General features: G+C 36.4%; 1 protein-coding gene across 1 annotated transcript in view; it reads left to right on the top strand.

Moving 5' to 3' along the window:
* The window catches only part of PTPRQ (protein tyrosine phosphatase, receptor type Q), a 195,259-nt gene that overhangs the window by 47,138 nt on the left and 123,463 nt on the right, over positions 1-24,658 (top strand). The window contains exons 18-25 of the mRNA XM_012814160.2: positions 7,026-7,186; positions 7,895-8,040; positions 12,639-12,801; positions 14,378-14,668; positions 14,935-15,210; positions 15,598-15,749; positions 19,211-19,352; positions 21,811-22,080. Coding sequence (XP_012669614.2) covers positions 7,026-7,186; positions 7,895-8,040; positions 12,639-12,801; positions 14,378-14,668; positions 14,935-15,210; positions 15,598-15,749; positions 19,211-19,352; positions 21,811-22,080 — 1,601 coding nt within the window. The remainder of the gene's footprint in view (positions 1-7,025; positions 7,187-7,894; positions 8,041-12,638; positions 12,802-14,377; positions 14,669-14,934; positions 15,211-15,597; positions 15,750-19,210; positions 19,353-21,810; positions 22,081-24,658) is intronic.

The raw sequence follows: 24,658 nt of genomic DNA, 5'->3' as shown, positions 1-24,658 counted from the left end.
CTTAATATTGTTGTTTTCTCTTTGCATTTCTGCCGTCAGAATTTACGAACACAGCATCTACACATGTGACTCACACAGTGATGCGTACAACATGATTACACATTCACCCTTGTGAGCTCTTTGGTGAAGAAACATTCATGACAAAGAGAGAAGTCACAGCGCCTGTGTGTGTGTGTGTAAAATATAACCAAGTTTTACTGAGGGAAAAGTGTTTTCGACATTCTGTTTATATGTCAAAAAACTGGTGCTTTGCATAAATAGACAACTCAGTGGAATAGAGCGAGATCATGTAAAAACAAGAACCCAAAACAGGGAAAACCCCTCAAACTGTTCGAGGATACTATGTAGTATGGACATAGCATTTAGACAACTATTTTAAATTGCCCACGAATTTTATGGACACCCAATGTGTGTGTGTGTGTATACACATATGTATCAATGAGTATCCAGGAAATATATAAATATATATATAATATATATGTTCATAAACATATGTATAAATGATAATGAAACAGACACAGAGATATATTAAAATTTCCTTCATCTTTTATGATACTTGCTAGAAGTTTTAAACATTTGTGTCTTATTAAGATATTTGATTGGGATAGTCTTTAAGACATAGAAAGTGTGCTGGGCGCAATGACTCATGCCTATAATCCCAGCACCTCTGGGAGGCTGAGCGGGTGGATTGACTGAGCTCACTGGTTTGAGACCAGCCTGAGCCAGAGCAAGACCCCTGCCTCTAAAAATAGCCAGGCATTGTGGCAGGCACGTGTAGCACTAGCTACTTGGGAGGCTGAGGCAAGAGAATCGCTTGCGCCCAAGAGTTTGAGGTTGCTATGAGCTATGACGCCACAGCACTTTACCAAGGGTGACAAAGTGAGACTGTGTCTCAAAAAAAAAAAAAAAAACCCAAAAAACAAACAAACAAAAAGCAGAGAAAGTGCAGCCAAGTGAATGGTCATAATTCTGGGTCCTTTCATTGATAATTACTAATCATTTGGGGGAGTCTTATTCTGGGGATATGTAGCAGGTATCAAAATGTAATGCACTTGGTTTTCAGGCAGTGACTTTGCCTCTATCATTCAATTCTCTGTGATTGTCTTAAAGCACTTGAATACACGGTAGCTAGCAGTATTAGCAGGAGTCCTGTTTCAGGGGTCCATATTTCTCCCTTAATTCTCACTTGCCATTATTTCAGTTGTTCCAAAATTGCCAAATTCTTGTAAAAACATTTTTGGGGATCTATTGCTCTTTCCAGTGTGGGTTCAGAAGGCAAGCTGCCTACTATGGTTTTTATCCTGGGTGACTTCTCTCTTTGTCGTGAATATTTCTCCACAGCACAGCTCACGAGGGCCAGTGTTAATCACTTCACATGCGTCACTGCGTGAGTCATGTTTGTAGGTGCTGTGTTCAGAAATCTGTTTGAATCCATTGCATTTTGAAATAATTTTCCTTCTGAAACTCACTTTACAAAATAACTTAAATCATCTGTCAAGATAGTGAAGTAGCTTTTACCCCTCGGCTTCTATTAATAAATTATACATAAATGTCTTCAAATGACACACAATCTTTGCACTCCTAGGGCAACCATGATTAAATAACTAGATTTTTATTATTTGTTTATTATTTTATTCTTTTATACATTCTTGTTCTTTCATTGTTGTTGTTGTTGCAACACAGTCTCACGCTATGCCCTGAGCAGAGTGCAGTGGTGTCATCATAGCTCACTGCAACCCTGTACCCTCAGACTGGGGCCTGAGCCACTGGGCTTACAGGTGTGCACCACGATGCCCAGACAGGATTTTTATTTATTGTGGAGACAGTGTCTCACTCTTGCTCAGACAAGTCTCTGAACTCCTGAGCTCAAGCAGTCCTCCCCCCACAGCCTCCCACAGTGCAAGGATTACAGGAGTGAGCTGCCCTACCCCCTGAGGCAGGGTGTTCTGGAACACTGATATGAAGCTTATTTAGTTGTATGTTCTTAAATTCTACTTGAATTTGTTTAACAATTTTGTGTCGGTAAAATGTAACAGTATTTTTATTTTTTATTGATAAAGAAGATATTCCCTTATTAATGCAGGTAAAAGATGTGGACAAAAATTGCTGAAAATTCCAGCTTATACATGAATCTTTGACTTTGAAATGTTTCTCAGTCTTCTTAGCAATGATTATGAGACGTAATTCTAAAGCAGTGAGTCTAACAAATCATTAAACTCTGTAAGGAGATACGAAATATATAGAACCATAAAATGATATTACAGTTATTAGAAATATGTGAAATAATTAAAAAGAATTTCTGAGAAATATATTAGAAAGACACAATTCTAATGAAGCTCTTGATTAAATGTCACTGGTCAAATAATTTCCTCAGTAACTTAAAAGCTTGTCTTTTATGCCAAAAAGCTAAGCTAAAAAGTATAGGCATAGTCTTGGTCTTTTCCAGTTTTGTAAACATTTTTCATTCTATAAAAAATGACCTAACAGAGCCTACAGTGTGATCAATAATCATGATGGGAGGGGCCATTTCGATTTCCTGAATTCTGTTTCTTTTTTGGAATGAAAGTGATGGTAGAGTAATGAGTTGGGAGAGCGTCTCGGTGGAGGCTGCGTGTGAAGGCTTGGGGGCAGCAGGCATGACTGGCCAGAGTCTGACAAGTAGCATTACAGACATGGAGGGTTGAGGCTAGAGTGGGAAGATGAGAGAAATAAATACAGAAAGAGGGAGGAGGGCAGCACCTGTGGCTCAAAGGAGTAGGGCACCAGCTCCATATGCCAGAGGTGGTGGGTTCAAACCCAGCCCTGGCCAAAAAACTGCAAAGAAAAAAAAAAAAAGAGGGAGGAGATGAGAACAGGGGTGCCCTTTAGAGTTTAATAGGAAGTTTCTCCTGGGATGCCCAAAGTTCTGTCTCAGCCCCTTCCTGCTGGTCGCTGCTATGAATCACTCTGAAGTTTGGGGGCCAAGGTTACGGACAGGCTACCGTGGGCCACTGATGCTTTGCAAACAGTTCAGAAACTCTGAATTGATTGTCAGCATTTAAAAATAAGTATATATCCAGTAAAACTTCAGGTTTCTGTGTTTCTTACAAACATCAGAATACTTATGCCATATTCCCTCCAACAGAAGTCCGGGAAGTTGAATACTGAAGCATTTGCTCTGTCACTCACAGGCTTCCCTCCACAACCTGTTTAAGCCAATGTTTTAGTAATTTATTTTACCCGCTTAGATTTTGAGTTATCAAGGGATCGGGTCATCTAGATTTTGTTTGTCTTTTTCTCTTCTTTTTAATGGACAAAGCTGAAAGAGATTGTTATTCCTCCACATTATGTACTTGTGGCACAAAATATCTCAGAAAAGTGAAGAAAAGAGCTCAGAGGGCAAGTGTAATAGTTACCACTTGGAGACAAATGTTTCTTACATGTATTTTCTTATTTCTTCTTATTTGTTTTCAAAAAATACTATGAAGTAAATAACATTTCCCCCAGTTTACAATTGTAGAGACTGAGTCTTTGTAAGGTTAAAGACCTGCTGAAGGTTACATAAAGCTCCCAGAGTCAGAATTCATACCCAGATCTGTCTTACTCCCAAATTATACATTTCCTGCATCAGGAAGAATAAGCATTATGATGGGCCTTTGTTCTAAAAACTAAACAGTGTGTTTATAGGATTAGGAAAGTCTTAATTTGATAACAGCATGTGTGAAAAAGATTTAGGGAATTATAACAAAATTAAGCTTATTGGATCAAGTCCGAAGGGATATTTTTTCTAAAAACGCTCACTGGCTTGATATTGGTCTGCAGTCACTGATGAACTACATCTATTTCGAGAGGGTGATAATTATGCTGTTCCATGTGTCAAATCAGTTGGATTATTGGTTAATACAGTTGAATCTGTGTATGGAGAGAATAGAGCTTGTCACAGAGAAGTGATGGGGATGGTGGGAATACTTAGGATCAAGGCAAATGAGGGTCTATGGAAAAGATGGGACTGGGTCAATATTCATAATGGTTGAGATACTTTTAGTTTCAAATACTAGAACCACCTTAAATAGGCTCAAGCAAAAAAGGGATTTATTGACACAGGTAGCTGAAATATCCGGGTCTGTCCTCGTTGAACATGGAATCTCAATTAATTTTACCAGGTGTGGTAGCAGCAAGAAGGTTGGCAGGGTCAATGGTGAGCTGGCCTTTGTGTCTTGAGTATAATGACACAGGAGAAGGTGGGAGGAGATATATGATAAGAGAAAAAAAGTTAGGACACAGGAGACCATATGCCTTAAATGAAAACACAACTTGATAATGGAACATATAATAATTCCATTCTATTTTCCATTGTGATTTAAAAACCAAATCAGCTAAAACCAAGAGTAACAGTCATTAGAGCGGTGTCAGAATTGGATTTCTTAGATCTGAGAGAGAGTCAAGTCGCCGGGCTGCAGTTTTGCTCACAGATCTCGTGGAGAGCAGAGAGCTCACGCCTCAGACGAGAGATTCATGTGTGTCACCTGCATTCTGAAAACAGAGCAGGAAAGGTCAAGGCTGAGCCGCACTGACAGGTCCCCTCTCCCTCCCTTGCCTCCCCCTTGCTTCTCAGTTTTGCCGCAAACTGCTTCTTCTGTACCTAACATACATTCTAAACTGCTTGAATCGAAGTTTATGCTCAGACAGTTTTCTACTTTATTCATCAAATGTTAGTCACAATCCTAAACTACAATGGAAAAACAAACCTAACCCCCAACAGATACATAAGACACATTGGTATCTGAAAAAATTCTGGTTCCCACTTTTTTGTCTCTGAAGGTAAACCAGTGTATCTACCAGATTAGAAACTATATCTAAGTACATCTATCTGCTAATTGAAGGGCATTATTAACTTTCTTACTAAGATAGTTTCTAAAGATTAGCTGCTTCTTACTGAAGTATTATATTTACTTAATAAACACTTGAGACAAAGTGTATTTTTGATCTGCAGTTTCTAGGTAATTGTCTTAATTCTGCCTTATCTATGAAACATAATCTGGATTTTTCTTAGGGTAGGCAGATAATTATCTACAAGATTTGCTACGTAGATGAAGGCAGGGAGGTAGCCATATGGAGATGGCAGATAGCATTGAAAAATAGGCTTGAAAAGTCAATTTGAAAAAACATGTAATGCAATTAGATTATTTTAGTAAATTTCATAACTTCAGAGCTTGGTGTTGGATCAGTAAGTTCTATAGCATTCTGACGACCTGTGACCAATGACAGGAATATGGAATTGGGTAAAGTTTCTATGACAAGGCATCTTTTCGGAGATTAATAGCCACAGCACTAAGAGTTTTAAAAGCCCCTCTCCTGTGGTCTCCATGTAGTCAAAGGGAGCCCTCCTGACTGCCTCTGAAAGAGGATGTCTACTGAAGCTGTTGCAAATTGCTCAATAGCCGGGCTAATCCTGCCTGTCTCCAATCGCATACTCTGAATCCGTATTTTTCTCACTGTGGTAAGCTTTCCAACTGTTTTTCAGATATGTGTATTTGGAGTGATTGGTGCTTCTGTAATAGACAACCACGGGTGAAATGTATCTCGTGGAGAGCCTTAAATCACTTAAAATCTATTATTCCGTTTAATGATTCCAGGCTTCAGATATTTCAGTAGTAAAGAAAGAGCAGTTCCCGTTCAGAGGGAATATCCACTTACTTCTTGGGTGCCATGTGTAGCTGAAGAAGAAAGATATAGGATTACATAAAACATAGACTTTTTCTGTGATATCAATCATATTCCCTTATCTAAATCCTTTTATTCTTCTTAAAATCTGAATTTAAAAACGTGTATTTTTCAACGCCACCCTGTCCATGTTCATTCTTTGCTTTTATACACTTATCTATACCCAGTTCAAACTGTGGAAGCTGAACAGACATGGCCAAGATAAACTCGGGCTGTATTTTATATTCAGTGCCCTATTTCTTAGCAACAGTTTGCTCTTTAGATTCTTTTTTTTTTCATCTTTCTAGGAGATTGGTGCTTGTGTGGAGAGTTTTGAGTCAATATCTACCTGACTTGTTTCCTTTTCTGGACTCACATTTTAAATACTTTCACGATTTTGAATAGATTGCATTAATGTACACAGTTCTGCTATAAGAAATAAAATTTTAAAAAAAGACAAAAAAAAAAGATTTTGAATACATGAGAGGTGTGAGATCTATTTTCTTCTTTCCTGCATGATATATATCATTTTCAATCTCATTTCGATTAAAAAATTGGCTCAGTACCTGTGGCTCAAGCGGCTAAGGCGCCAGCCACATACTCCTGAGCTGGCAGGTTCGAATCCAGCCTGGGCCCGCCAAACAACAATGACGACTGCAACCAAAAAATAGTTGGGCATTGTGGCGGGCGCTTGTAGTCCCAGCTACTTGGGAGGTGGAGGCGGGAGAATTGCTTGAGCCCAGGAGTTGGAGGTTGCTGTGAGGGGGATAGCTTGAGGCTCTGTCTCAAAAAAAAAAAAAAAAAATATATATATATATGTATATATATTTATGGTATCCTACAGTCTCCTTATTTTCTTATTTTAGATACTACTTTTTACATATTATTTATTTATGTCTGGAGTAAATATTACCTTTATACAATAAGTAAAAGATGATTCATTTCATAAATTAATAGTTTAAATAAGATTTGGCCCACATTTAGAAACAATAAATGTTTGGACATCTAAAACATTCCTATCAAAGGGCATACTGTAATTACTTCAATACATATTTTTCCTGGAATTGTATTAAAAGTGGTCCAAGTTAACTCTAATGATCAACTTCTTATTGAAACTTGATTGAGTTCCTGAATATCACTGAAAGGAAAATAAATTAACTTACTAAAGTGTTCTGAAATTTACTAGTATTTTGGGATAAGTGGCGTCTTGTTCTATTAATCTGGATTAATATATTTCTGTACCTTAATGTTGCTTATTTTAATGTAAATGTGCACAAAAAGTATGTGTTAACTTTCAGTTTAAAAGTTGTTTATACAGACGATATTCCTTTTATTTCTCTCAGGGATAGATCATCATTAAAAACTATTAATGTAACTGAAACGTCACTGGAGTTGTCAGATTTGGATTACAACATTGAATATAATGCCTACGTGACAGCGAGTACCAGGTTTGGGGATGGGAAAACAAGAAGCAGTATCCTTCACTTTCGAACACCAGAGGGGGGTGAGTTCCCAAGGATGTAATAAGCACTTTAAAAGAATGTTGTTCTCAGAAAAAGGTATCAATATCCCAATGTATAGTAAGTCTAACATCCAGAATCAATTGGATACAAAATTTCGTCTTGGTCAGTTTCTAGTTGTGTGATGTTGGAAAAATGAATCTCTCTGTGCCTCAATTTCCCGTGGGTATATGGAAACCATATCTTATGTACTTCATGGGGTCCTTATGAGGATTAAATAAGGTTCTATTTGCAAATTCACTCAACAGGGAACTTGACACACAATGTGAAATGCAATGAGACCCCATAAAGTTCATGAAATCACTTCTCTGTTTTCCTATGACCCTTCTTATTCAATACAGAAATTCTAAGTTAAATTGGAATTTCATGTTATGTATTTCATCTTGGAAACTTGTTATAATGTTGTTTTCAAACCCAGGACAGTGGGTCTGCTCTGGAGTCGGGACTGTATGTTATGAGTAAGACACTCATCAGTTCTCTGCTTGAATGTTGTTACAGCGAGGGTTAAAGGGATGGTCCATGAGCTTCCTAACTTTTATTTTTGGTATCTAAATGGATGTCATTTCTAGTTTAAGTTTTATTTGAGCAACAATTGTCATCACCTTCACTTACAAATGTAGGTGACATTCAGGGTATTTCAGGCATCCTTGAAGCCGCAGGCAGTTTATTTGTCCCATTCTTTTGTCTTATAGCTCCTAGTGACCCTCCCAAAGACGTTCATTATGTAAACCTCAGCTCTTCATCAATCATTCTCTATTGGAAACCTCCTTTAAAACCTAATGGTATCATACAATTCTATTCTGTTTACTACAGAAATTCTTCCGGTACTTTTATGCAGGTAAGACCCAGATTTTCTTTTAGTTCTTTATTTATATCCTTTACTTTTGTTGGTCATGCAGACTCGCCATGGTAAATCAGTTACTTTATATTGCTGATTATACACAGTTGTATTTTATAAAACTCCCACTGACATAGAAACATATGATGGAGAAATGTCAGCTACATTTTAATCTTTCTCTCTCTCTCTACACACACACACACACACGTCTATTTTAGTTTCACAAGTGTTAATATTAATAACCATGAAGCTGCCATCTCTTTTAAATTCTGTATATTTAAAATGTCCCTCAATTCTACTTCCTCCTAGAAGTGTTCTCTAAAGTGCTGGTCATTCTTCATAGTTATTTATTAGCTGTAGGTTCACTTTGATTGCAATAGAAATAGTTTTAGTGTTTGGCATGTTTACACGTTTTTCTTCAATTAAGAAAACGTGGCTGGCACAGTGACTCATGCCTGTAATCCCTGCACTCTGGGAGGCTGAGGCAGATAGATTGCCTGAGCTCACAGGTTGGAGACTAGACTGAGCCAGAACAAGACCCTGCTTCTAAAAATAGCCAGGTGTTGTCCTGGGTGGCTATAATCCCAGATACTTGGGAGACTGAGGCAAGAGAATCATTTGAGCCCAAGTGTTAGAGGTTGCTGTGAGCTATGATGCTACAGCACTCTACTGAGGGCAACAAAGTGAGTCTCTATCTAAAAAAAAAAAAAAAAAAAAAAAAGGGGGCAGTGCCTGTGGCTCAAAAGGGTAGGGTGCCGGCCCCATATACCAGAGGTGGACGGTTCAAACCCAGCCCAGGCCAAAAAAAAGAAAAAGAAAAGGAAAAAATGTTCTTGTCAGTAGGAATGGTTTTTACTGTTAAAATAATAATAATAGCCTTCATTATTACTTAGTATCAGATATAACAAAAACAACTGTAAATGTGGTTCTTCAGTTCATGGTATAGGTGGTTTCAGGCTCACCCAGTTTGCAGTTGGGCACTTGCTGGGCGAGTGACGATGGCTATGAAAGTAGCTAAAATGCATATAATTTAGAGAAATATCTTCAATGTTCAGCAGAATTTTATTTCTCCAAATTAAATGTTTTAGAGCACTCTAACATATGAAAAGGAGAAAATTGTAGTGATCGTGACTGAATCAAAGATGGGGAGAGCTGGAACATAATTTGAAACACAGGAATTTAGAAGAAATATTGCAATTTACAGAATATACACCTTACTGGTGAAAATTGCTTTTGGATTGTGACTTGGGCAATTCTTATTTCTTGGTATCCTTTTAAGTCAGTGGTTCTCTACCTTCCTTATTCCGCCACCCTTTAATAGAGTTCCTCATGTTGTGGTGACCCCCAACCACAAAATTATTTTCGTTGCTACTTCACAACTGTAATTTTGCTACTGTTATGAATCGTAATGTAAATATCTTTGCAGGATACCCCCAAAGGGGTCACGACCCACGGATTGAGAACCGCTGTTTTAAGTAAAAGGGAAATAGAGAGAACTTTGAGAAATTTTGAGTTACCTAATCCCCACAAGTTCCCTAACCTGAACCCACCTTTATGGCTTAGTTCCTGTGCGTGAGGACGGCTGTGACTAAGGCCAGCGCAGCACAGGCTAATGAACAGGGCAGAACTCTGCCAGCTGTCCCGGGGCTAACCCAGAAGAGAGTAAAACCAAGTCCAGAGGCTGCTTTCGTGTTCACATTCTCCCTCCGAATATATGAGTGTGACCACTTAAAACGTCATGCCAAAAGGAAAACTACTTTTAAAAAGGCATGTAGATATCGCGATAGACATGTAATTATAGATTTTTTTTATACACATGCCTCAAGAGCAGGAGGTAAAAGAAAAATCCAGTTTTATTTTACTCTGTATCTCAAGCAGTTTTCTTCTTGCTTTCGCTTTGTTTGGGGAAGAGAAATGGGAACTAGTGAGGCAATTTATATTTTACCAGAATGTTGTTTATAAACTTAATATGTTAATAGAAGTCATTCAGATGTGAGATGTTTCTTGCCTTTCTCAAAAACATAGCAAAATTATTTCAGTCATTCAAAAACAATAGTAAAGCAATTTATGCGTGGCTTCTACGTGATTATATTTTGGTTTGCTCCATCTACCTTTAAATAACAAAACCTAAGCATCTAAGTGTGGTTTCAATATGATCTTCTACTTATTCAAACCTTGCTGTGTAACATGATCCCCTCTGCAATTCCTGTCTCAGAACATGTTATCTTTTATTAAATAATCTTAAGAATGCTTTTAAGTGTGACAGCTGCGAGGGGGCACGGGCTAATGATGTTAAAACATTGCAGAAGTATCGTCTCATATTGCTGGAAATTCATCCGTGCTTTCATTCATTCCTGTAGTGAATGTTAAAAATAGCATCAATATCTTCACGACTTAGTTTTCTATTTTGGATGGATACAAGAGACCAAATTCTCAAAATGGAAATTATACAGCAGACTAGGTGTGCGGCATTATTAGCGTTCCTTTTCCTCTTTCCTCTCCCTGCAGAACTCTGTGGAGTCGCCCAGGTCTGCCATGTGACATTCCCCCTTTTTTCCAGATATCCGCTGCCTGTCGTAGCTTCCTTGTGCCTTTGCAAACACCTTGAAGAAGAGGGTTGTAGGACATTTGTCTTTATTTACCCTGAAGTTCCCTGGCATAGGTTCAATGCTCAATAAATATTTTAATTTCAATAATATAAAATCGTTGCAATAGACCATCATTATTTTCAGTATGTGGTTATCATTATGGAGCATTTGAGTGTGTATTGAAGTGATGTTTCTTTTTATCTGGGGGTATTACATTCTTTTGCTGCTACTTGACAATCTATTTGGTTCTTTATGTGGTTGTTTCATTTTGAGCTTTGGATACATATTAACTTTTCTCCGTTTTTATTTGTGCCTACTTCTGTGCTGTCTCTTCCAGGTGCCTAGCGCAATGTTCTATATAAAAAGTGATAAATGAATATTGGTTAATTAACCAAATTTAAAAGGGTTTTGCTAAATACCTTCTCACTGTATTTATATATATTATATTGCATATATTATATATGATAAGGGTTAAGATTTTAATTTGTTTTGGGCAAAAATAATAGATAAATGATCATCTGGATAATTAATTAATATAATTTTGTAAGTTTCTTACATGTCTATGCATGTTAATTCAAACACACAGCAGGAATTTATGGGGTGATTCAAACTGTGTGTTACTTATTTGTGATCAAGATCATAGGTAACTGGAATAAATTCTATAACAGAAATTAAAATTGACATCGAAAAGATCACATTAGTATTTGTAAGTTGTGTTTATGTAAGCCAGTCATCCCATGCATAAAGTTGACCTAGTGGAAGATATTACAGTTCGTGGATCACACTTGGATCACATTTTGTGTGAGATTGTTAAATTGCTTTAACTTGTCTGTTCTTAAATAAGTCACCACAAAATTGGAGTAAATCTCTTATTACACTCACTCTTTGTTTCTCCCCCAAATTTGCTGAGTTTAATTTGTCGATCAATTTCAGAACCATTCTAAACATAAATTGAGTCAAATTGCGTTTCCTATGTTATTCTTTTAAATAAAACTAATTAACATTTATTATTTTTTATTGTAAGCTGGACATGGTATTAATTGCTTTATGTGCTTCATGTCATCTAATCCTCAAAAAGGATCAGAAAAGTTGCCTGTGGAGTGGAGATCATTATTTCCATTTTACAGTTGAGGGACAAGAAGCTTTGAGATTAGATGATTTATCCAGGATTACACCATCAGAGCTTGAATGTGGGTCTACAGAACCTTCATTAGGTTTGGAATGATTGCATCGATGGACATTTCAGCAAAGTTATTCATATTAATTACCTACATGCTTTTAAAACTCTATTTTTCCTTTATTTTTGAATTCATTTCATTTGGCTGTGTGTTTTGTTTTTAACTTTTGGAGAGTCAGGAAATGATTGCAAGAATTCCCTCACATTCAGAACATTCCTTGAGGCAAATATAACCAGAAGTTAGGCAAGAAGATTTAAAACTTTCTCTAACTCTCTAGATTAGACTGAGAATCGAACAGCCTTCCCTTTCCTCCCCATAATTGTAGAAGAAAGAGCCCACAGAGGGATAAATCATAGTCACTTTGGGGGTTCACTGTAAGAGCAAACACTTTTGTAAGTCCTTCATCATTAGTGGAAGAAAGAAAGGAAAAGTTTCATAATAACCCAAACTTGTTTAAAATCAGCCAATGCTTTGAAAACTACTTGAACCCTTCATCAGGAAAACTGACCCTGCCCGGGACAGTTGCAGGGTTTCCATTGGCCACGTGACCTTCATTGTTAGCTCGGAGCTTTTCCTCTTGGAGTTTTACTCGTTGTTGCTGGGGCATTGGCTTTGTAATAAAAAGCACTACCATTTATTCTTCTCTTAGTACGGACATATTTCCAGTTTACTTATTGCAATAAAAATAATTACGTTCTGTGTTGATTGTTCTAAAGAAGGAACACATTAAAATAACGAGATGATCAATTCATGGATGATAATTATTTTGAAATGTTCGTGCATACTAAAAGATAACATTCTGAACACTTAAAATAATATGTTTATTTTGCAGAATTTTACACTCGATGAAGTAACCATTGACAATATGGCCATATCTGCAATAATAGATAAACTGGCAATATTCAGCCACTATACATTTTGGTTAACAGCAAGTACTTCATGTGGAAATGGGAATAAAAGCAGTGACATAGTTCAAGTGTACACAGATCAAGACAGTATGTAAACAACAAGCATTTGCTAACCTTTAACAAGATAATTTAAAACTTTATAATTCTTTCAGAAACTTTTTCTATTTCTGTATGTTTGTACATAATCTATATTTTATTTATTACAGGAGTTTTAAATTGCACTTAATATAATAGTGATAAAATGATTGCAATAATAACAACGTCTTCTATTCATGAAAACCACCACTATCTACTCATGAAAATTGCGATTCCTTTAGTGCTTTGAAAGATGTCACAGCCATCCAGTGATGGGCATGAAAACAACTTCTGCATACATAGAACTTTTTAATAGTTAACATGCTGATTCATTTGCTTTAAGAATTAAAAAAAATTTCTAGCAACTTATTTCCTTTTCAGATGTTGAATCCACATAGGCCTCTATGTAGATTTTTTATTCTTACTGCATTTTACTAATATATCCAGAGTATCTTTTCTTTTTTTTAAATCCAGAATTTCCTTGTTGGCAGCTTCCAAAGAATCCAGTTTGTGCTGAGTGTTCAGAAAATTAATGTCTGGAGCTCTTGATGTTTTCTTAGGTGTCAGCTTTCAGAATTCGATGATAAGTGGATCCTCGCACATTTCTCTGGAGTTGTTTCTTTTGTCCATTTGTTTGTTTATTTTGGAAAAGATTAGTCTCTTATTAAGAAACGGTGTGCCTAACCTTCTGCTGAGTGTAGAATTCCACGTTTATTATCTGGAGATCATAAACTGAAAGACACTATAATCATGGGAATGAACGCCTACCTTGGTGTTGAAAGGATCTTTGAATCATTGACAAATCCATCAAAAGAATTCAGAGATGATAAATGTGTGAAAATGTGCATTCGGAGAGTCTTTACCAAAAAATGTTTTAGTGCAGTCTATGGTCAGTGTCATTTTAGGTATTCCTTAAATGCAGATCTCTCCCAAGGTATTTGCCAACATATAATTGCACCTTGAATAGTAGGTGCTTGCTTTGTACTGCTCCAGGTAGATGATAAATTGACATTAATAGAGTCTAGTGTTGCAATATAACTAAATGTCTGAGAATTAGAACTTTTATATGTAATTTCTCTACTTATAAACATTTAGTTTGTATGGCTCATGATTTTGAAAGTAAAAGCTGTTAGTATTAAGTCTTCCAACTACCAACATGACCTTGGAGAAGTTACTTAATGAGCCTCAGTTTCCTCCTGTGTATGAGGATAATTTTTAGAAGAAAGAAACTAAAGCTAAAAAAAGAGTTTAGACGATGTAAATTATCAGGATATTTTGATTTCAGAGTATATATACACACATTCATATGTATATATACACACCCAGTCTCTGCGTAGTAGGAGAGAAAAGCCTGGAGATTATTATATGAAATAACATTCACAAATATTAAAGATGACAGGATTTATTTTGAATTATTTTAAAAACAATCATTTAGAAGATATTCTATAATGGGCAAATGTTTACCACATCTGCATTGAAATGAGGTTAAGAGCTAACGATGTAATTAAGTAACTAAACTCAGTTTGTGAACTGAATTTCTATATAGGGTAACTGATCATTTTTTTATTTTGCCCGTTTCCTATCATAGTACCTGAAGGGCTTGTTGGAAACCTGACTTACGAGTCTATTTCGTCAACTGCAGTAAATGTAAGCTGGGTGCCACCGGCTCAACCAAACGGTCTAGTCTTCTATCATGTTTCACTGAGCTTACAGCAGACTCCTGGCGACGTGAGACCACCTCTAGTTACCTATGAGCGAAGCATATATTTTGACAATCTGGAAAAATATACTGATTATATATTAAAAATCACTCCATCAACAGAAAAGGGATTCTCTGATGCCTATACTGCTCAGCTCCACATCAAAACTGAAGAGGATGGTAGGCCAGACCCTTTCGTTGCCTACTTAGCAGATAGTCGTTCTTCCCATTTATATGGCTTTCTTCTTGGAAACATTATTTTTATAGTTATATAGATTCTGTTTCTTCTCAAGTAATTATCCTTTCAATAAACACAATAAGCTCTACATTTCTTAAAATTAGAGTAATGTGCTGATAAAATTATTTCTCCCGATGATTGCAGAAGCCCCTTCTTTGTCACGCGAATTCACTTTTGTTTCACTTCATCTTCTCTTTTTCTTTTCTAGTCCCCGAGACGTCACCAATCATCAACACTTTTAAAAACCTTTCCTCTACCTCAGTCCTCTTATCGTGGGATCCCCCAGTAAAGCCAAACGGTGTGATAATGAGTTATGATTTACTTTTACAAGGACCAAATGAAAATCATTCTCTCGTTATTTCCGATAACTATATAATATTGGAGGAACTTTCACCATTTACACTATATAGTTTTTTTGCTGCCGCAAGAACTATAAAAGGCCTCGGTCCTTCCAGTATTCTTTTCTTTTACACAGACGAGTCAGGTAAGCCGGATCCACGGTTCTTCAAGCGGTTTCCCTGTCACACCTCTTGCTCTGTCTCTCTTTTAAGGAACAGCATGGAGAGTAAAGGATATCTGACTGTTTCTAACAGCCTCATGATCATCCATCTGCTCTGCTGAACCTTTTCTTTTGATTTAGGAGAACTTTGGAATTGAAATGTCGAGCTTTAGAATTACACTTTCTGTTTAAAGCTTCTTTGGAGTTACTGTGTTCCAAGTGCAAAAATATAATCACTGATTATATTTTTTTCTGCAGTTAAAATAGGATCATTTTATAAATCTTTCTTAACGAGTGTCTTCAAGACAGCCATGGTCTGTTTTTATGCTGAAGGTTTCATGAATGTAAGTTTTATGATGTCTTTTCCTGCAGCGCCCTTAGCGCCTCCTCAAAACTTGACTCTAATCAACTACACTTCAGATTTTGTGTGGCTGAAATGGAGCCCGAGTCCTCTGCCAGGCGGTATTGTTAAAGTCTATAGTCTTAAAATTCATGAACGTGAAACTGATACTATATTTTATAAGGTAGGTTGATATGGTAGTATGCTTATTTCAAAAATTCAGAAATCAGATTCAAATCTTTTGACATGTATGGGGAAAATGGACTGCTTTAAATTAAACAGGGACAATCTTTTGAAACCTTTTTTTATTTCCTACAATTGGAAGGTGTAATAGAAAACACAAGCAAGCATTTGCCAGACATGTAAGCTGAATACTTTATACAACAATGCACTTAAATTTGTTATTTCTAGATAGCTACAGGTGACGAAATAATGGCATCATTTTGTTAATGCTGAAAAGTATATAGTAATTTCATTCTGGCTAATTTAAAACCTGCTTAAAATAGGATATATTTTTTTCTATCTATTGGCAATAGAAGTACCAAGTAATTCTTTTTAATCTTTTCAGAAAAGTGTTTGTACTGGACTTCTGATAATTTTTTTACTTTCAATACTAATTCATTTGCAACACTAAACTAAAATTTCTTCCTTTGTTTTTAGAATCTAGAATCAGTGAAAAATACTCAAAGAATTACGGCAACAAGGAGTCTCCAATATACACCTGTGACTTCTCCCATCTAATTGCCAAAATATGTCATAATTAACTAGTATTTATGATAATTTTCTTTTTCATTGTTCCCCAAAGCAAATGAAATCCTGGAAGATTCTCTTTAGAAGTTATAGCAAGAAGAGCACAAAATAATTGCAGTAAACATTTCCTCCAATGTCACATGTGTTATAATTTATGACTATGCTAAATCATTTTTATAGCATATATGGCTTACAAATGAATAGCAGAAATCAAAAGCAGTGATGAACATTATGTCGTTAGAAACAATGGCTTTCTTTCTGGAAACCAAGATATTACTTTAAAGTCTGATAGGCTGAATAGAATTTGAATTATATTACTCCACAAATACGGACTCTCTTTCCCAGAAGTGTGAAATTTTGTTAATGACACGAAGCCCCTAACCCTCTAAAAATCTATCCCTGGTTCAATCTTAACATCTTCTCATTTTTTATTAGCTTTGTCTGTAGGAGTCATTGAGAAATAGATATCAAAAGGACAAAACAATTCTTAAATTAGCCATATTCTTAAGATAATTGTGTCTGGGTATTCAGGTGTGGACGTCTAGATAGGATTGTAACCCCTCAAAATCTCAGTCTCTAACATAGATGCCCTTTGACTGGTAATACAAGGGTGCTGACATCAAATCAGTTCGAGTTTTGCCTTTGAGACTGACTGTGTGTGTGACAAATACGTTAGCTATTATCACTGTTACTGTACGCAGCTTTAAAAAAAAGATTACAGATCTGTTCAGCATTGTGAGAGTGTTAAGCCTGAAATAACACTGTGTCCGTATGTGACTATGACAGTAAGTTATAGTCTGGGATTTGTAAATACTGGTTTTTTTCAAGAGAAACATGCCATTGATATCTCACTAGTTGCAAAAATACAATCTGTACCACAAAGTATTAAATATATCCTTTTCGGGGGGGAAGAATAGCCTTATTTTTTAAAAACTACTGCTTTCTATCACTTCTTTATATGTCTGTTTTCTCTTTGCCTCAATTTCCATGATCTCATTTTCTTTCAAACTCCTTTAAATGTATTCTCGTGCTGCCTTTTTGGCCTCACCGTGTGGTTGCCTGTACCTGCCTTCCACCCGTGTAGCTCCTCTCCCAGTGTCGTGTTCTGCTCCCCTTTCCCTTTCACTGTGTCCCAACAGGGTCAGTCTCTATTGTTTTCTGTTTTTGTATTTTTTTTTAATTTTCAAATTATACAGGGTGGACAGAAAGCTCATGTGCCGTTTAGATAGTTTAACATAGTAGCTCGCACATGAACTTTACGGACACGCTGAAGGTGGGTTTGTGGAGGCAGAATGATTCCAGAAGCCCTTGAGATGTTACCGCTGTGTCACTGACAGTGAGATCAGTAGATAACTCAGACATGCTCCAATTACTTACTTGGGCAAAGTTCTGTAATTGCTCAAAAAAGCAACCTTAACAAAGACAGCCTTATGGCTGGTCAAACAGGGCTCTGACATCACATTACCTGGTGCAAGTCCTGCCTTGGAGACTACTGTGCATATGATAAGTGTGTTGGCTATTATCACACACAGCTTTAAAAAAGTTTAAAATCTGTTGCATTGTGGTAGCGTGAAGTATGAAAACACAGTGTGCCATTATGGAGAGTTAGTTACATTTTAAGATTTGCAGTATTTAGAATAGGTTTGTAATTTTCACCACTTGGGTCCCTGCCTCACACCATCCTCTTGTGTAAATCTGTTCACTATCCTATAAGCCACTTTTGCACATCCTGCTATGATCTCTTGGGCTCAATCATTCTCTAGATACTGTCCCTTCCTAACCAAAGTCAAAATTTACTTGTTTTGTGTTTTGTTTCTCCTCATTTAGGGATTGCTTGTAGGTTTCTCTAGTTAATAGAAAACTCCTTCATCGCAGGTACTATCTCTGTGTGTCCTTATAATCCCATGGTCATCTAGCAGTATGCCTTGTAAACACTAAGTAGGAAAGAATGAGAAAAAAGGGGGGGAGATTTGGTAAGTCCCCAAAGAATGACAGTGACTTCACAGTGATTGTAAGGGTCTAATTGTAAGTACCCCAGGTGTTAATTGCTAAATTTTTGGTGCTGAAATGTTCAATATATAATCAATATTACTTACATTTTGTCAAATGTAATGTAATATTCTTAAACTTACACCACACAGGGGGCTTTCTTCTCTTTCCATAATGATAATTCATCAATCTTCACTGCTCTTTGGTTAGAACAATTATATTTGAATGAAGATTTTATATTTAATGGTAGAATTTTCTGTGAGAAAGCACATTCTTCCTTGAACAACTGTGATACTCTTTTGTTCTTTTCTCATTTCTCATTGTGTCAACTTAGAAAGTTAGGAGTCGGCTAGAAAAATCTCCCAATTTTAGGTTCATGGAAGCAGAGTTTTTTGTTTTTTTTTTACTTCCCCTTATGTTCCCAGTGCCTACATACAATAGCCGAAGAATAAATTAATTTACATGAGTGTGGTGGGTATTAAAAGATGAATTTAGATCAATTCAAGAAAAATCAAGTATCTCTGTCCACCCATAAGTTGAATTTGAATTGGGGACTTTAATTTTAGCAAATTTAAAAGAAATGGTTACATAATTCCAAGTAAAAATCAGGAAACAAAATGAAAACATAATACTTTAGTTTAAAAAATATGGCAATTATGAGATTTTTCAGGGCAAAGAAGTTCCCCAGTTCACCCTTCTCTCCAATGCTGGGCATACTCTATGGAATAAAACACATGTTAATATTTGTCATATTGTAATTAAAACTATGCTTGTTAAACATAGGTTAAATATGAGATGGAATAGCTTTGATGTATGAAAATAGGTCTTCCAATGTCAACCAATTTTTTTTTATGTATTAACATAGATCTTCCAATGTCAACTAAGAATTTTTTCTCTACTTTTCAGAATATTTCAGGTTTTCAAACTGAGGCCAAACTCGTTGGGCTGGAACCAGTAAGCACCTATTCTATCAGCGTGTCCGCCTTTACCAAAGTCGGGAATGGCGATCAGTTTAGTAACGTAGTGAAATTCACAACCCAAGAGTCAGGTTAGACAAAGTTTTTGAACCTAAAATATTTCCCTTATGTTTAACACATTTACCTTCCTCTTCTCAGTTTATGTCATGAAGTATCATTATTACTAAATAGTGGACCACTTAGTCCACTGAAAAGAAAGCTGAATTTCAGGACTTCAAGGTCAGGCTGGGGCTTGTCTGAAATAATGTACTGTTTGTGTGTTTCTACATATATATTTACATGTGATTTTTCCTTTTGAACTGAGGAAGTTGAAATAAAGTAGCCTTTTAGATATCTGTGAAAATTACCTAATTCTTAGGACTATTTGAGACATCTGGAGGAAGAGAGGGGTAATTAACTAGATCACTTTTAACAGATTGATTTAGGTATAAAGCAATATCTGTAATTTTCTTTGGGAAGATGAGTTGTGACATTTGAAGAGCGTGAGTCCCTACATGAGCCCTCTCCTTCCATAGTCCCGTGTTAAGATGTGAACGGCACTGTGACAGGCACTGGGCCTGATTCATCAGCAGTTTACCTACTTGTAACATGAACGTTCACATACCAGCTCCATGTTTTGCCTTTGTGTGTACATTGAATATTTTCTATTGATGACATATTTATTAGTGGCTTAGAAATGAGACATGTACTTTTCTTTATTTTAACTGGGCCATTTATTATTTTTTTTTCTGAGACAGAGTTTCCTATTGACCAGGCTAGGATGTTATGGTGGCCTCAGCCTACCTCACAGCAAACTCAAAGTCCTGAGTTCAAGTGATCCTCTCACCTCAGCCTTCTGAGTAGCTGGGACTATAGGTGCCCACCACAATACCTGGCTAATTTACTATCTTTAGTAGAGATGAGGTCTTGCTTTTGCTCAACCTGCGCTCAAGCCATCTCCCACCTTGGCCTCCCAGAGTGCTAGGATTACAGATGTGAGCCACCGTGTACAGCCTGGGCCAATCACTGAAGGACACATTTTCCTTATTTATTCTTTTTTGTCAATGTTTATTGAATGAGCACAAGATTCTGTTCTAGTGATTTCTTCTAGGCCCATCTGGATGCACTTCCTGTTGTTTTAGTGAGTTTCTAAATTGAGATCAGTGACTACTCACTGCTAACAGTCGTTTTTGCATATCCAAAACATTTTCTACATAGTGTGCCTCTCACACAGGCCAAATAAATAAATTTATAATGGGTAAAGTACAAAGTCAGGGTCTAGATTTGAATCCAAGCTCCATGACTTACTACTTGTATGATCTTGGCAAAGGCCTATGACTTCCTTAAGCCTACTTTTCCTTAACAGAAAAAAGCGCAGAGCAGTAGCCATCTCAAAAGCTGTTGTCAAAAGTATTCAAAAAGGCTCCAATGTGTATAAAGCACGTAGTAGAGTGTTGAATGCAGAGTAGATGCTCCTTAAATGTTTCTGTTGCCGACATTCCCATGTTACAGATGAAGACACCATGGCTCAGGCAGATTAGATGAAAAGGACCATGAGAAAATGGGTGAAGGGCTGACTAGAATGTCAGCCTTCTGGCATCAAGTGGAGAGTGTGCACGGTTATAGAAAATGCATGTTGCACATGAGTGACAGTGTGTGAAAATATTCAACCCATAAAGAAAAAGCATTTTAAAGATATTTACATATAGGGTTAATAAAAAATGAAGACTAATCTTGTAGAAAGCACCCTGTAGACCAACAAATATTTTTATCCGTAAGATAAAATTGTTCCATAAAATTCTATGCTCTGATTGGTTAAATAAAATAAAATATTTATCATAAGGGCTATAATAACCACTGGTTAATTATTTTGAGGTTCACAGAGTTAGGGAAGTAGATGTCCACAAGGTCCCGGTTCATAAACTAAATTTAAGCAAATCGTCAACTGTCTTGTGTTATTTTATGAAAATAATTGTTACGTGTTTTTGAAAATATGGAGGTGAATAGTTGATGATATTTAATTTCCAGATTCCTTGGTCAGCACATAAATTATCTTTTCTTTAATTTTACACATTCCCGAAGTGTTTTCCCTTAGTTGATGCCTTTATTTTATAGAAGAAGAAAGGGTTACAAGAAATCAATTTAGACCAAGGGAGAGAATTGCAGGCCAGTCAGAGGTGACTCGAATATACTTGAAGTCTCTCTGTTTCCCATAATGGTAGCAAGTTACTTTTTTGGTGATGTCCATTATTTCTAATCCACTAATTGACTACATGCTAATTTCCTGCTACCATTGTTTTCTTACTGTAACAATAAACGTTATCCTATACATTAATCTCCTTCAATATTGCAAGGATTAATGAGATAGCATAAAAAAATGGCCATCTGAGTGAGTGTATGGTAAGAACACATTGAAAAGTTGATATATTAAATTTATATTTCATCTCTATTCTTAAACATGACTTTACCTAGTAACCACATATTTCAATCATTTTCTCTACTACTGTATGTATATACATTTTAACTTTGGGCATATGTTTATCTCTTAAGTTCCAGATGCTGTGCAGAATATACAGTGTTTGGCAACTAGCTGGCAGTCAGTTTTAGTGAAATGGAATCCACCCAAAAAGGCAAATGGAATAATTACTCATTATATGATAACACTTGAAAGGAATTCTACAAAAGTCTCTCCCCAAGATCACATGTACATTTTCACAAAGCTCCTTGCCAATACCTCATACGTCTTTAAAGTGCGAGCTTCAACCTCAGCTGGTCACGGGGATGAAAGCGTGTGCCACAGCAGCACACTACCCGAAGCAGGTAACTAATGAGAAACAGGTAACTAACCTGAAACAACCAACTAACATCAAACATGTATCTAACTGTGGATTGTGTCATACAGTTGTTGAAACAATGAGTCATCTTTATAGTACATGTCTCTAAAGATACAAGACATATTAATAATGACACCATACTCTTTTAACTCCTGAGTACCAGCTGTGATTTTTTCCCCCACAAAATTGAGAGATTGAAAGGAGGAAAAAAAAAAGAGAATATCTGCTTTACTGTGTTTCCACAAATGTTAAAAATACCCCACTTATTGAATTTTGCTTTATCATAATTTAAAGGAAGGAACAAACGTGCAGTCCTTTCGGTCTGTATTTTTTTCTTTATTGTTTTTATGAATGCTTTCCTGGACTCTAGAGGTCGCACTATCAGCCTCCTTTTCATTCATTTTCTTCCCTTGCACCCTAGTCTTTACCTTTCATGTTATTTGAATAAACTTACCTGGGTCACTAGACTCGAGTCAGCAAAAGAATTCCTCACTCTCTGTAAGTTGCTCCACTATGACATTATGCTATGTCATAATCTCCTTCATCCTTTTCCTTTCTCCCTGTTCTACCCACTTATATAAATTAATACCCGATTATTTCTTGATAACATGACTTCCCTGGATGTGTGGCCTAATGGGAACTGTGGATATTGGCATAATTATTAACCTCTAGCACATCCAGATTTTTTTATCTTGGAATCATCTTTCAGCCCTTCTTCCCTTTTGAAATCTGCCTCACTTAATTTTACTGTATGTTTCTGTCCTTGAGGCTGTAAACCCAGAACTTCAAGACAAAGTCTTCCTTCTCTCTGATTTCAGCCCCAAACTCAGCATCCTTCCTTCTGACCCTCCCAGTGTAACCTCTCTTTGGACTACAGTGTTCCCCTTTCTAGGCTGAATGATGGCATTTCAGCACCATCTCTTGCTCCCTTGATTCCATACCAAGCCATTGTTATTCATTGTCCAGGAAGATTCCTAACTCTGATGTTAGGAATCTAACATCACTGTTGTTTTTCCCCAAGATGCTGGCTGCTGAATATTGCTAGAAAAAAACAGAAATAGTTCTGCTTTGATCAGATAAATTCCTTTTCCATAGCTGCTCTCTAATCTATGTATTCCTTGTTTATGCTTTATAGGAAACATGTTTATACTCCCTGTACCATAGGAAAATTTTGCTTTCTTTCTGTATATAGTCTTTTTCCTCTATCATCCATATTTGATCTTATTACTTATTTTTTAACTTTTTACTTAATTATTATGGATACTTAATGGTTGTATAAATTTATAGCATATATATGTTGTTTCGATATAGGCATACAATGTGAATTCATCAAATCAGGGTAATTGGGGTATCCATCACCTCAAGCATTAATCATTTCTTTGTGTTAGGAACATTTCAATTCCACTCTTTTAGTTAAAGCATGCCCTAAATCATTGTTGATTATAGTCACATTGTTGTGGTATGAGATACTGTTCATTCTATCTAACTATATTTTTGAACCTATTAACCACCTCCCTGCTATCCATTCTACTGTCTTTCTCATGCTCTTGCTGATTCTGATACTAACATCCTAACTAGCCTTTTCAACAACACAGCTTTCGTCTCATCTTTCCACCTGCTCACTTTAATTAAGTTGGTTCTAACATAAAATTTAGTCCATGTGTGAATTGGCAGTTGAAGTTTATTACCTGGAAAGTAAAGATTAGAAATGTATATTTGGAGATCTGAAGCCTAGAGGTGATAATGTAAGGCATAATGTGTAGGAGATGCTTCAGAATACTCCAGATGTTTTACTTACTCTCACTGGAGATAAAATAGACCCTGTAATGCACCTCTAATTGGAATCCTGTTTCTTGTAGCTCTTTATTCTCATGTCCTTCCATTGCATCTTCTCATAGAAGTGACTCCTCTGGCCAAACTTCTATTATTTAGCAAGATAGATTTCCTTTATTCAACTCAGAAAAACATTTATTAGCACCTGCCATTGAGTAAAAATTGACATGTTTTTTTCTTTAAACATTTTCAATATTTTTTACTTGCTTTGTTTCTTTTAGCTATATTCTTCTTTTTCCTTTCTGTGTCATACAAAATCGTGTTCATTCCTAGAATCAGATAAATGTGACTTCCTTATTAAAACCATCAAAGGCATATGAATCTTTAAAACTGCAGACTCCTGGATTTCACTCCAGACTTGCTGCATCATAGCCTCAAGGCATGAAGCCCAGGAATCCATACATTTAAGCATTACTCCAGCTTATTCTGATACTTCATAAGTTTGAGGAAGTAGTAGAGTATCACTCAAGAATTTTTAAGACCAGGCAAACTGTCAGAAAGGTCCACCAAAGAATAACAGGTTCTTCCCAGTGGGTGGGCAGCCTATCTTTGCTATGAAGTCTGAGAGTAGAAAATGTTTTGAATCTAGGCAGGTGGTCTGGTACCAGGTAAAATGGTCTTCATTATTGGACGAGAGTCTTAGAGAACTGGGAAATAAAATGCAGGACAATAATTCTGAAGTAAATGAGAGAGGTTCAGGAACAAGGCAGAGGACTCATTATCACCATGTT

This window comes from Otolemur garnettii, unplaced genomic scaffold, assembly GCF_000181295.1.
Source record: "Otolemur garnettii isolate 467f Iridium unplaced genomic scaffold, OtoGar3 scaffold00007, whole genome shotgun sequence".
NCBI lineage: Eukaryota > Metazoa > Chordata > Mammalia > Primates > Galagidae > Otolemur > Otolemur garnettii.
The sequence above is the reverse complement of the archived record's forward strand: the minus strand, read 5'-3'. Positions and strand labels throughout refer to the sequence as shown.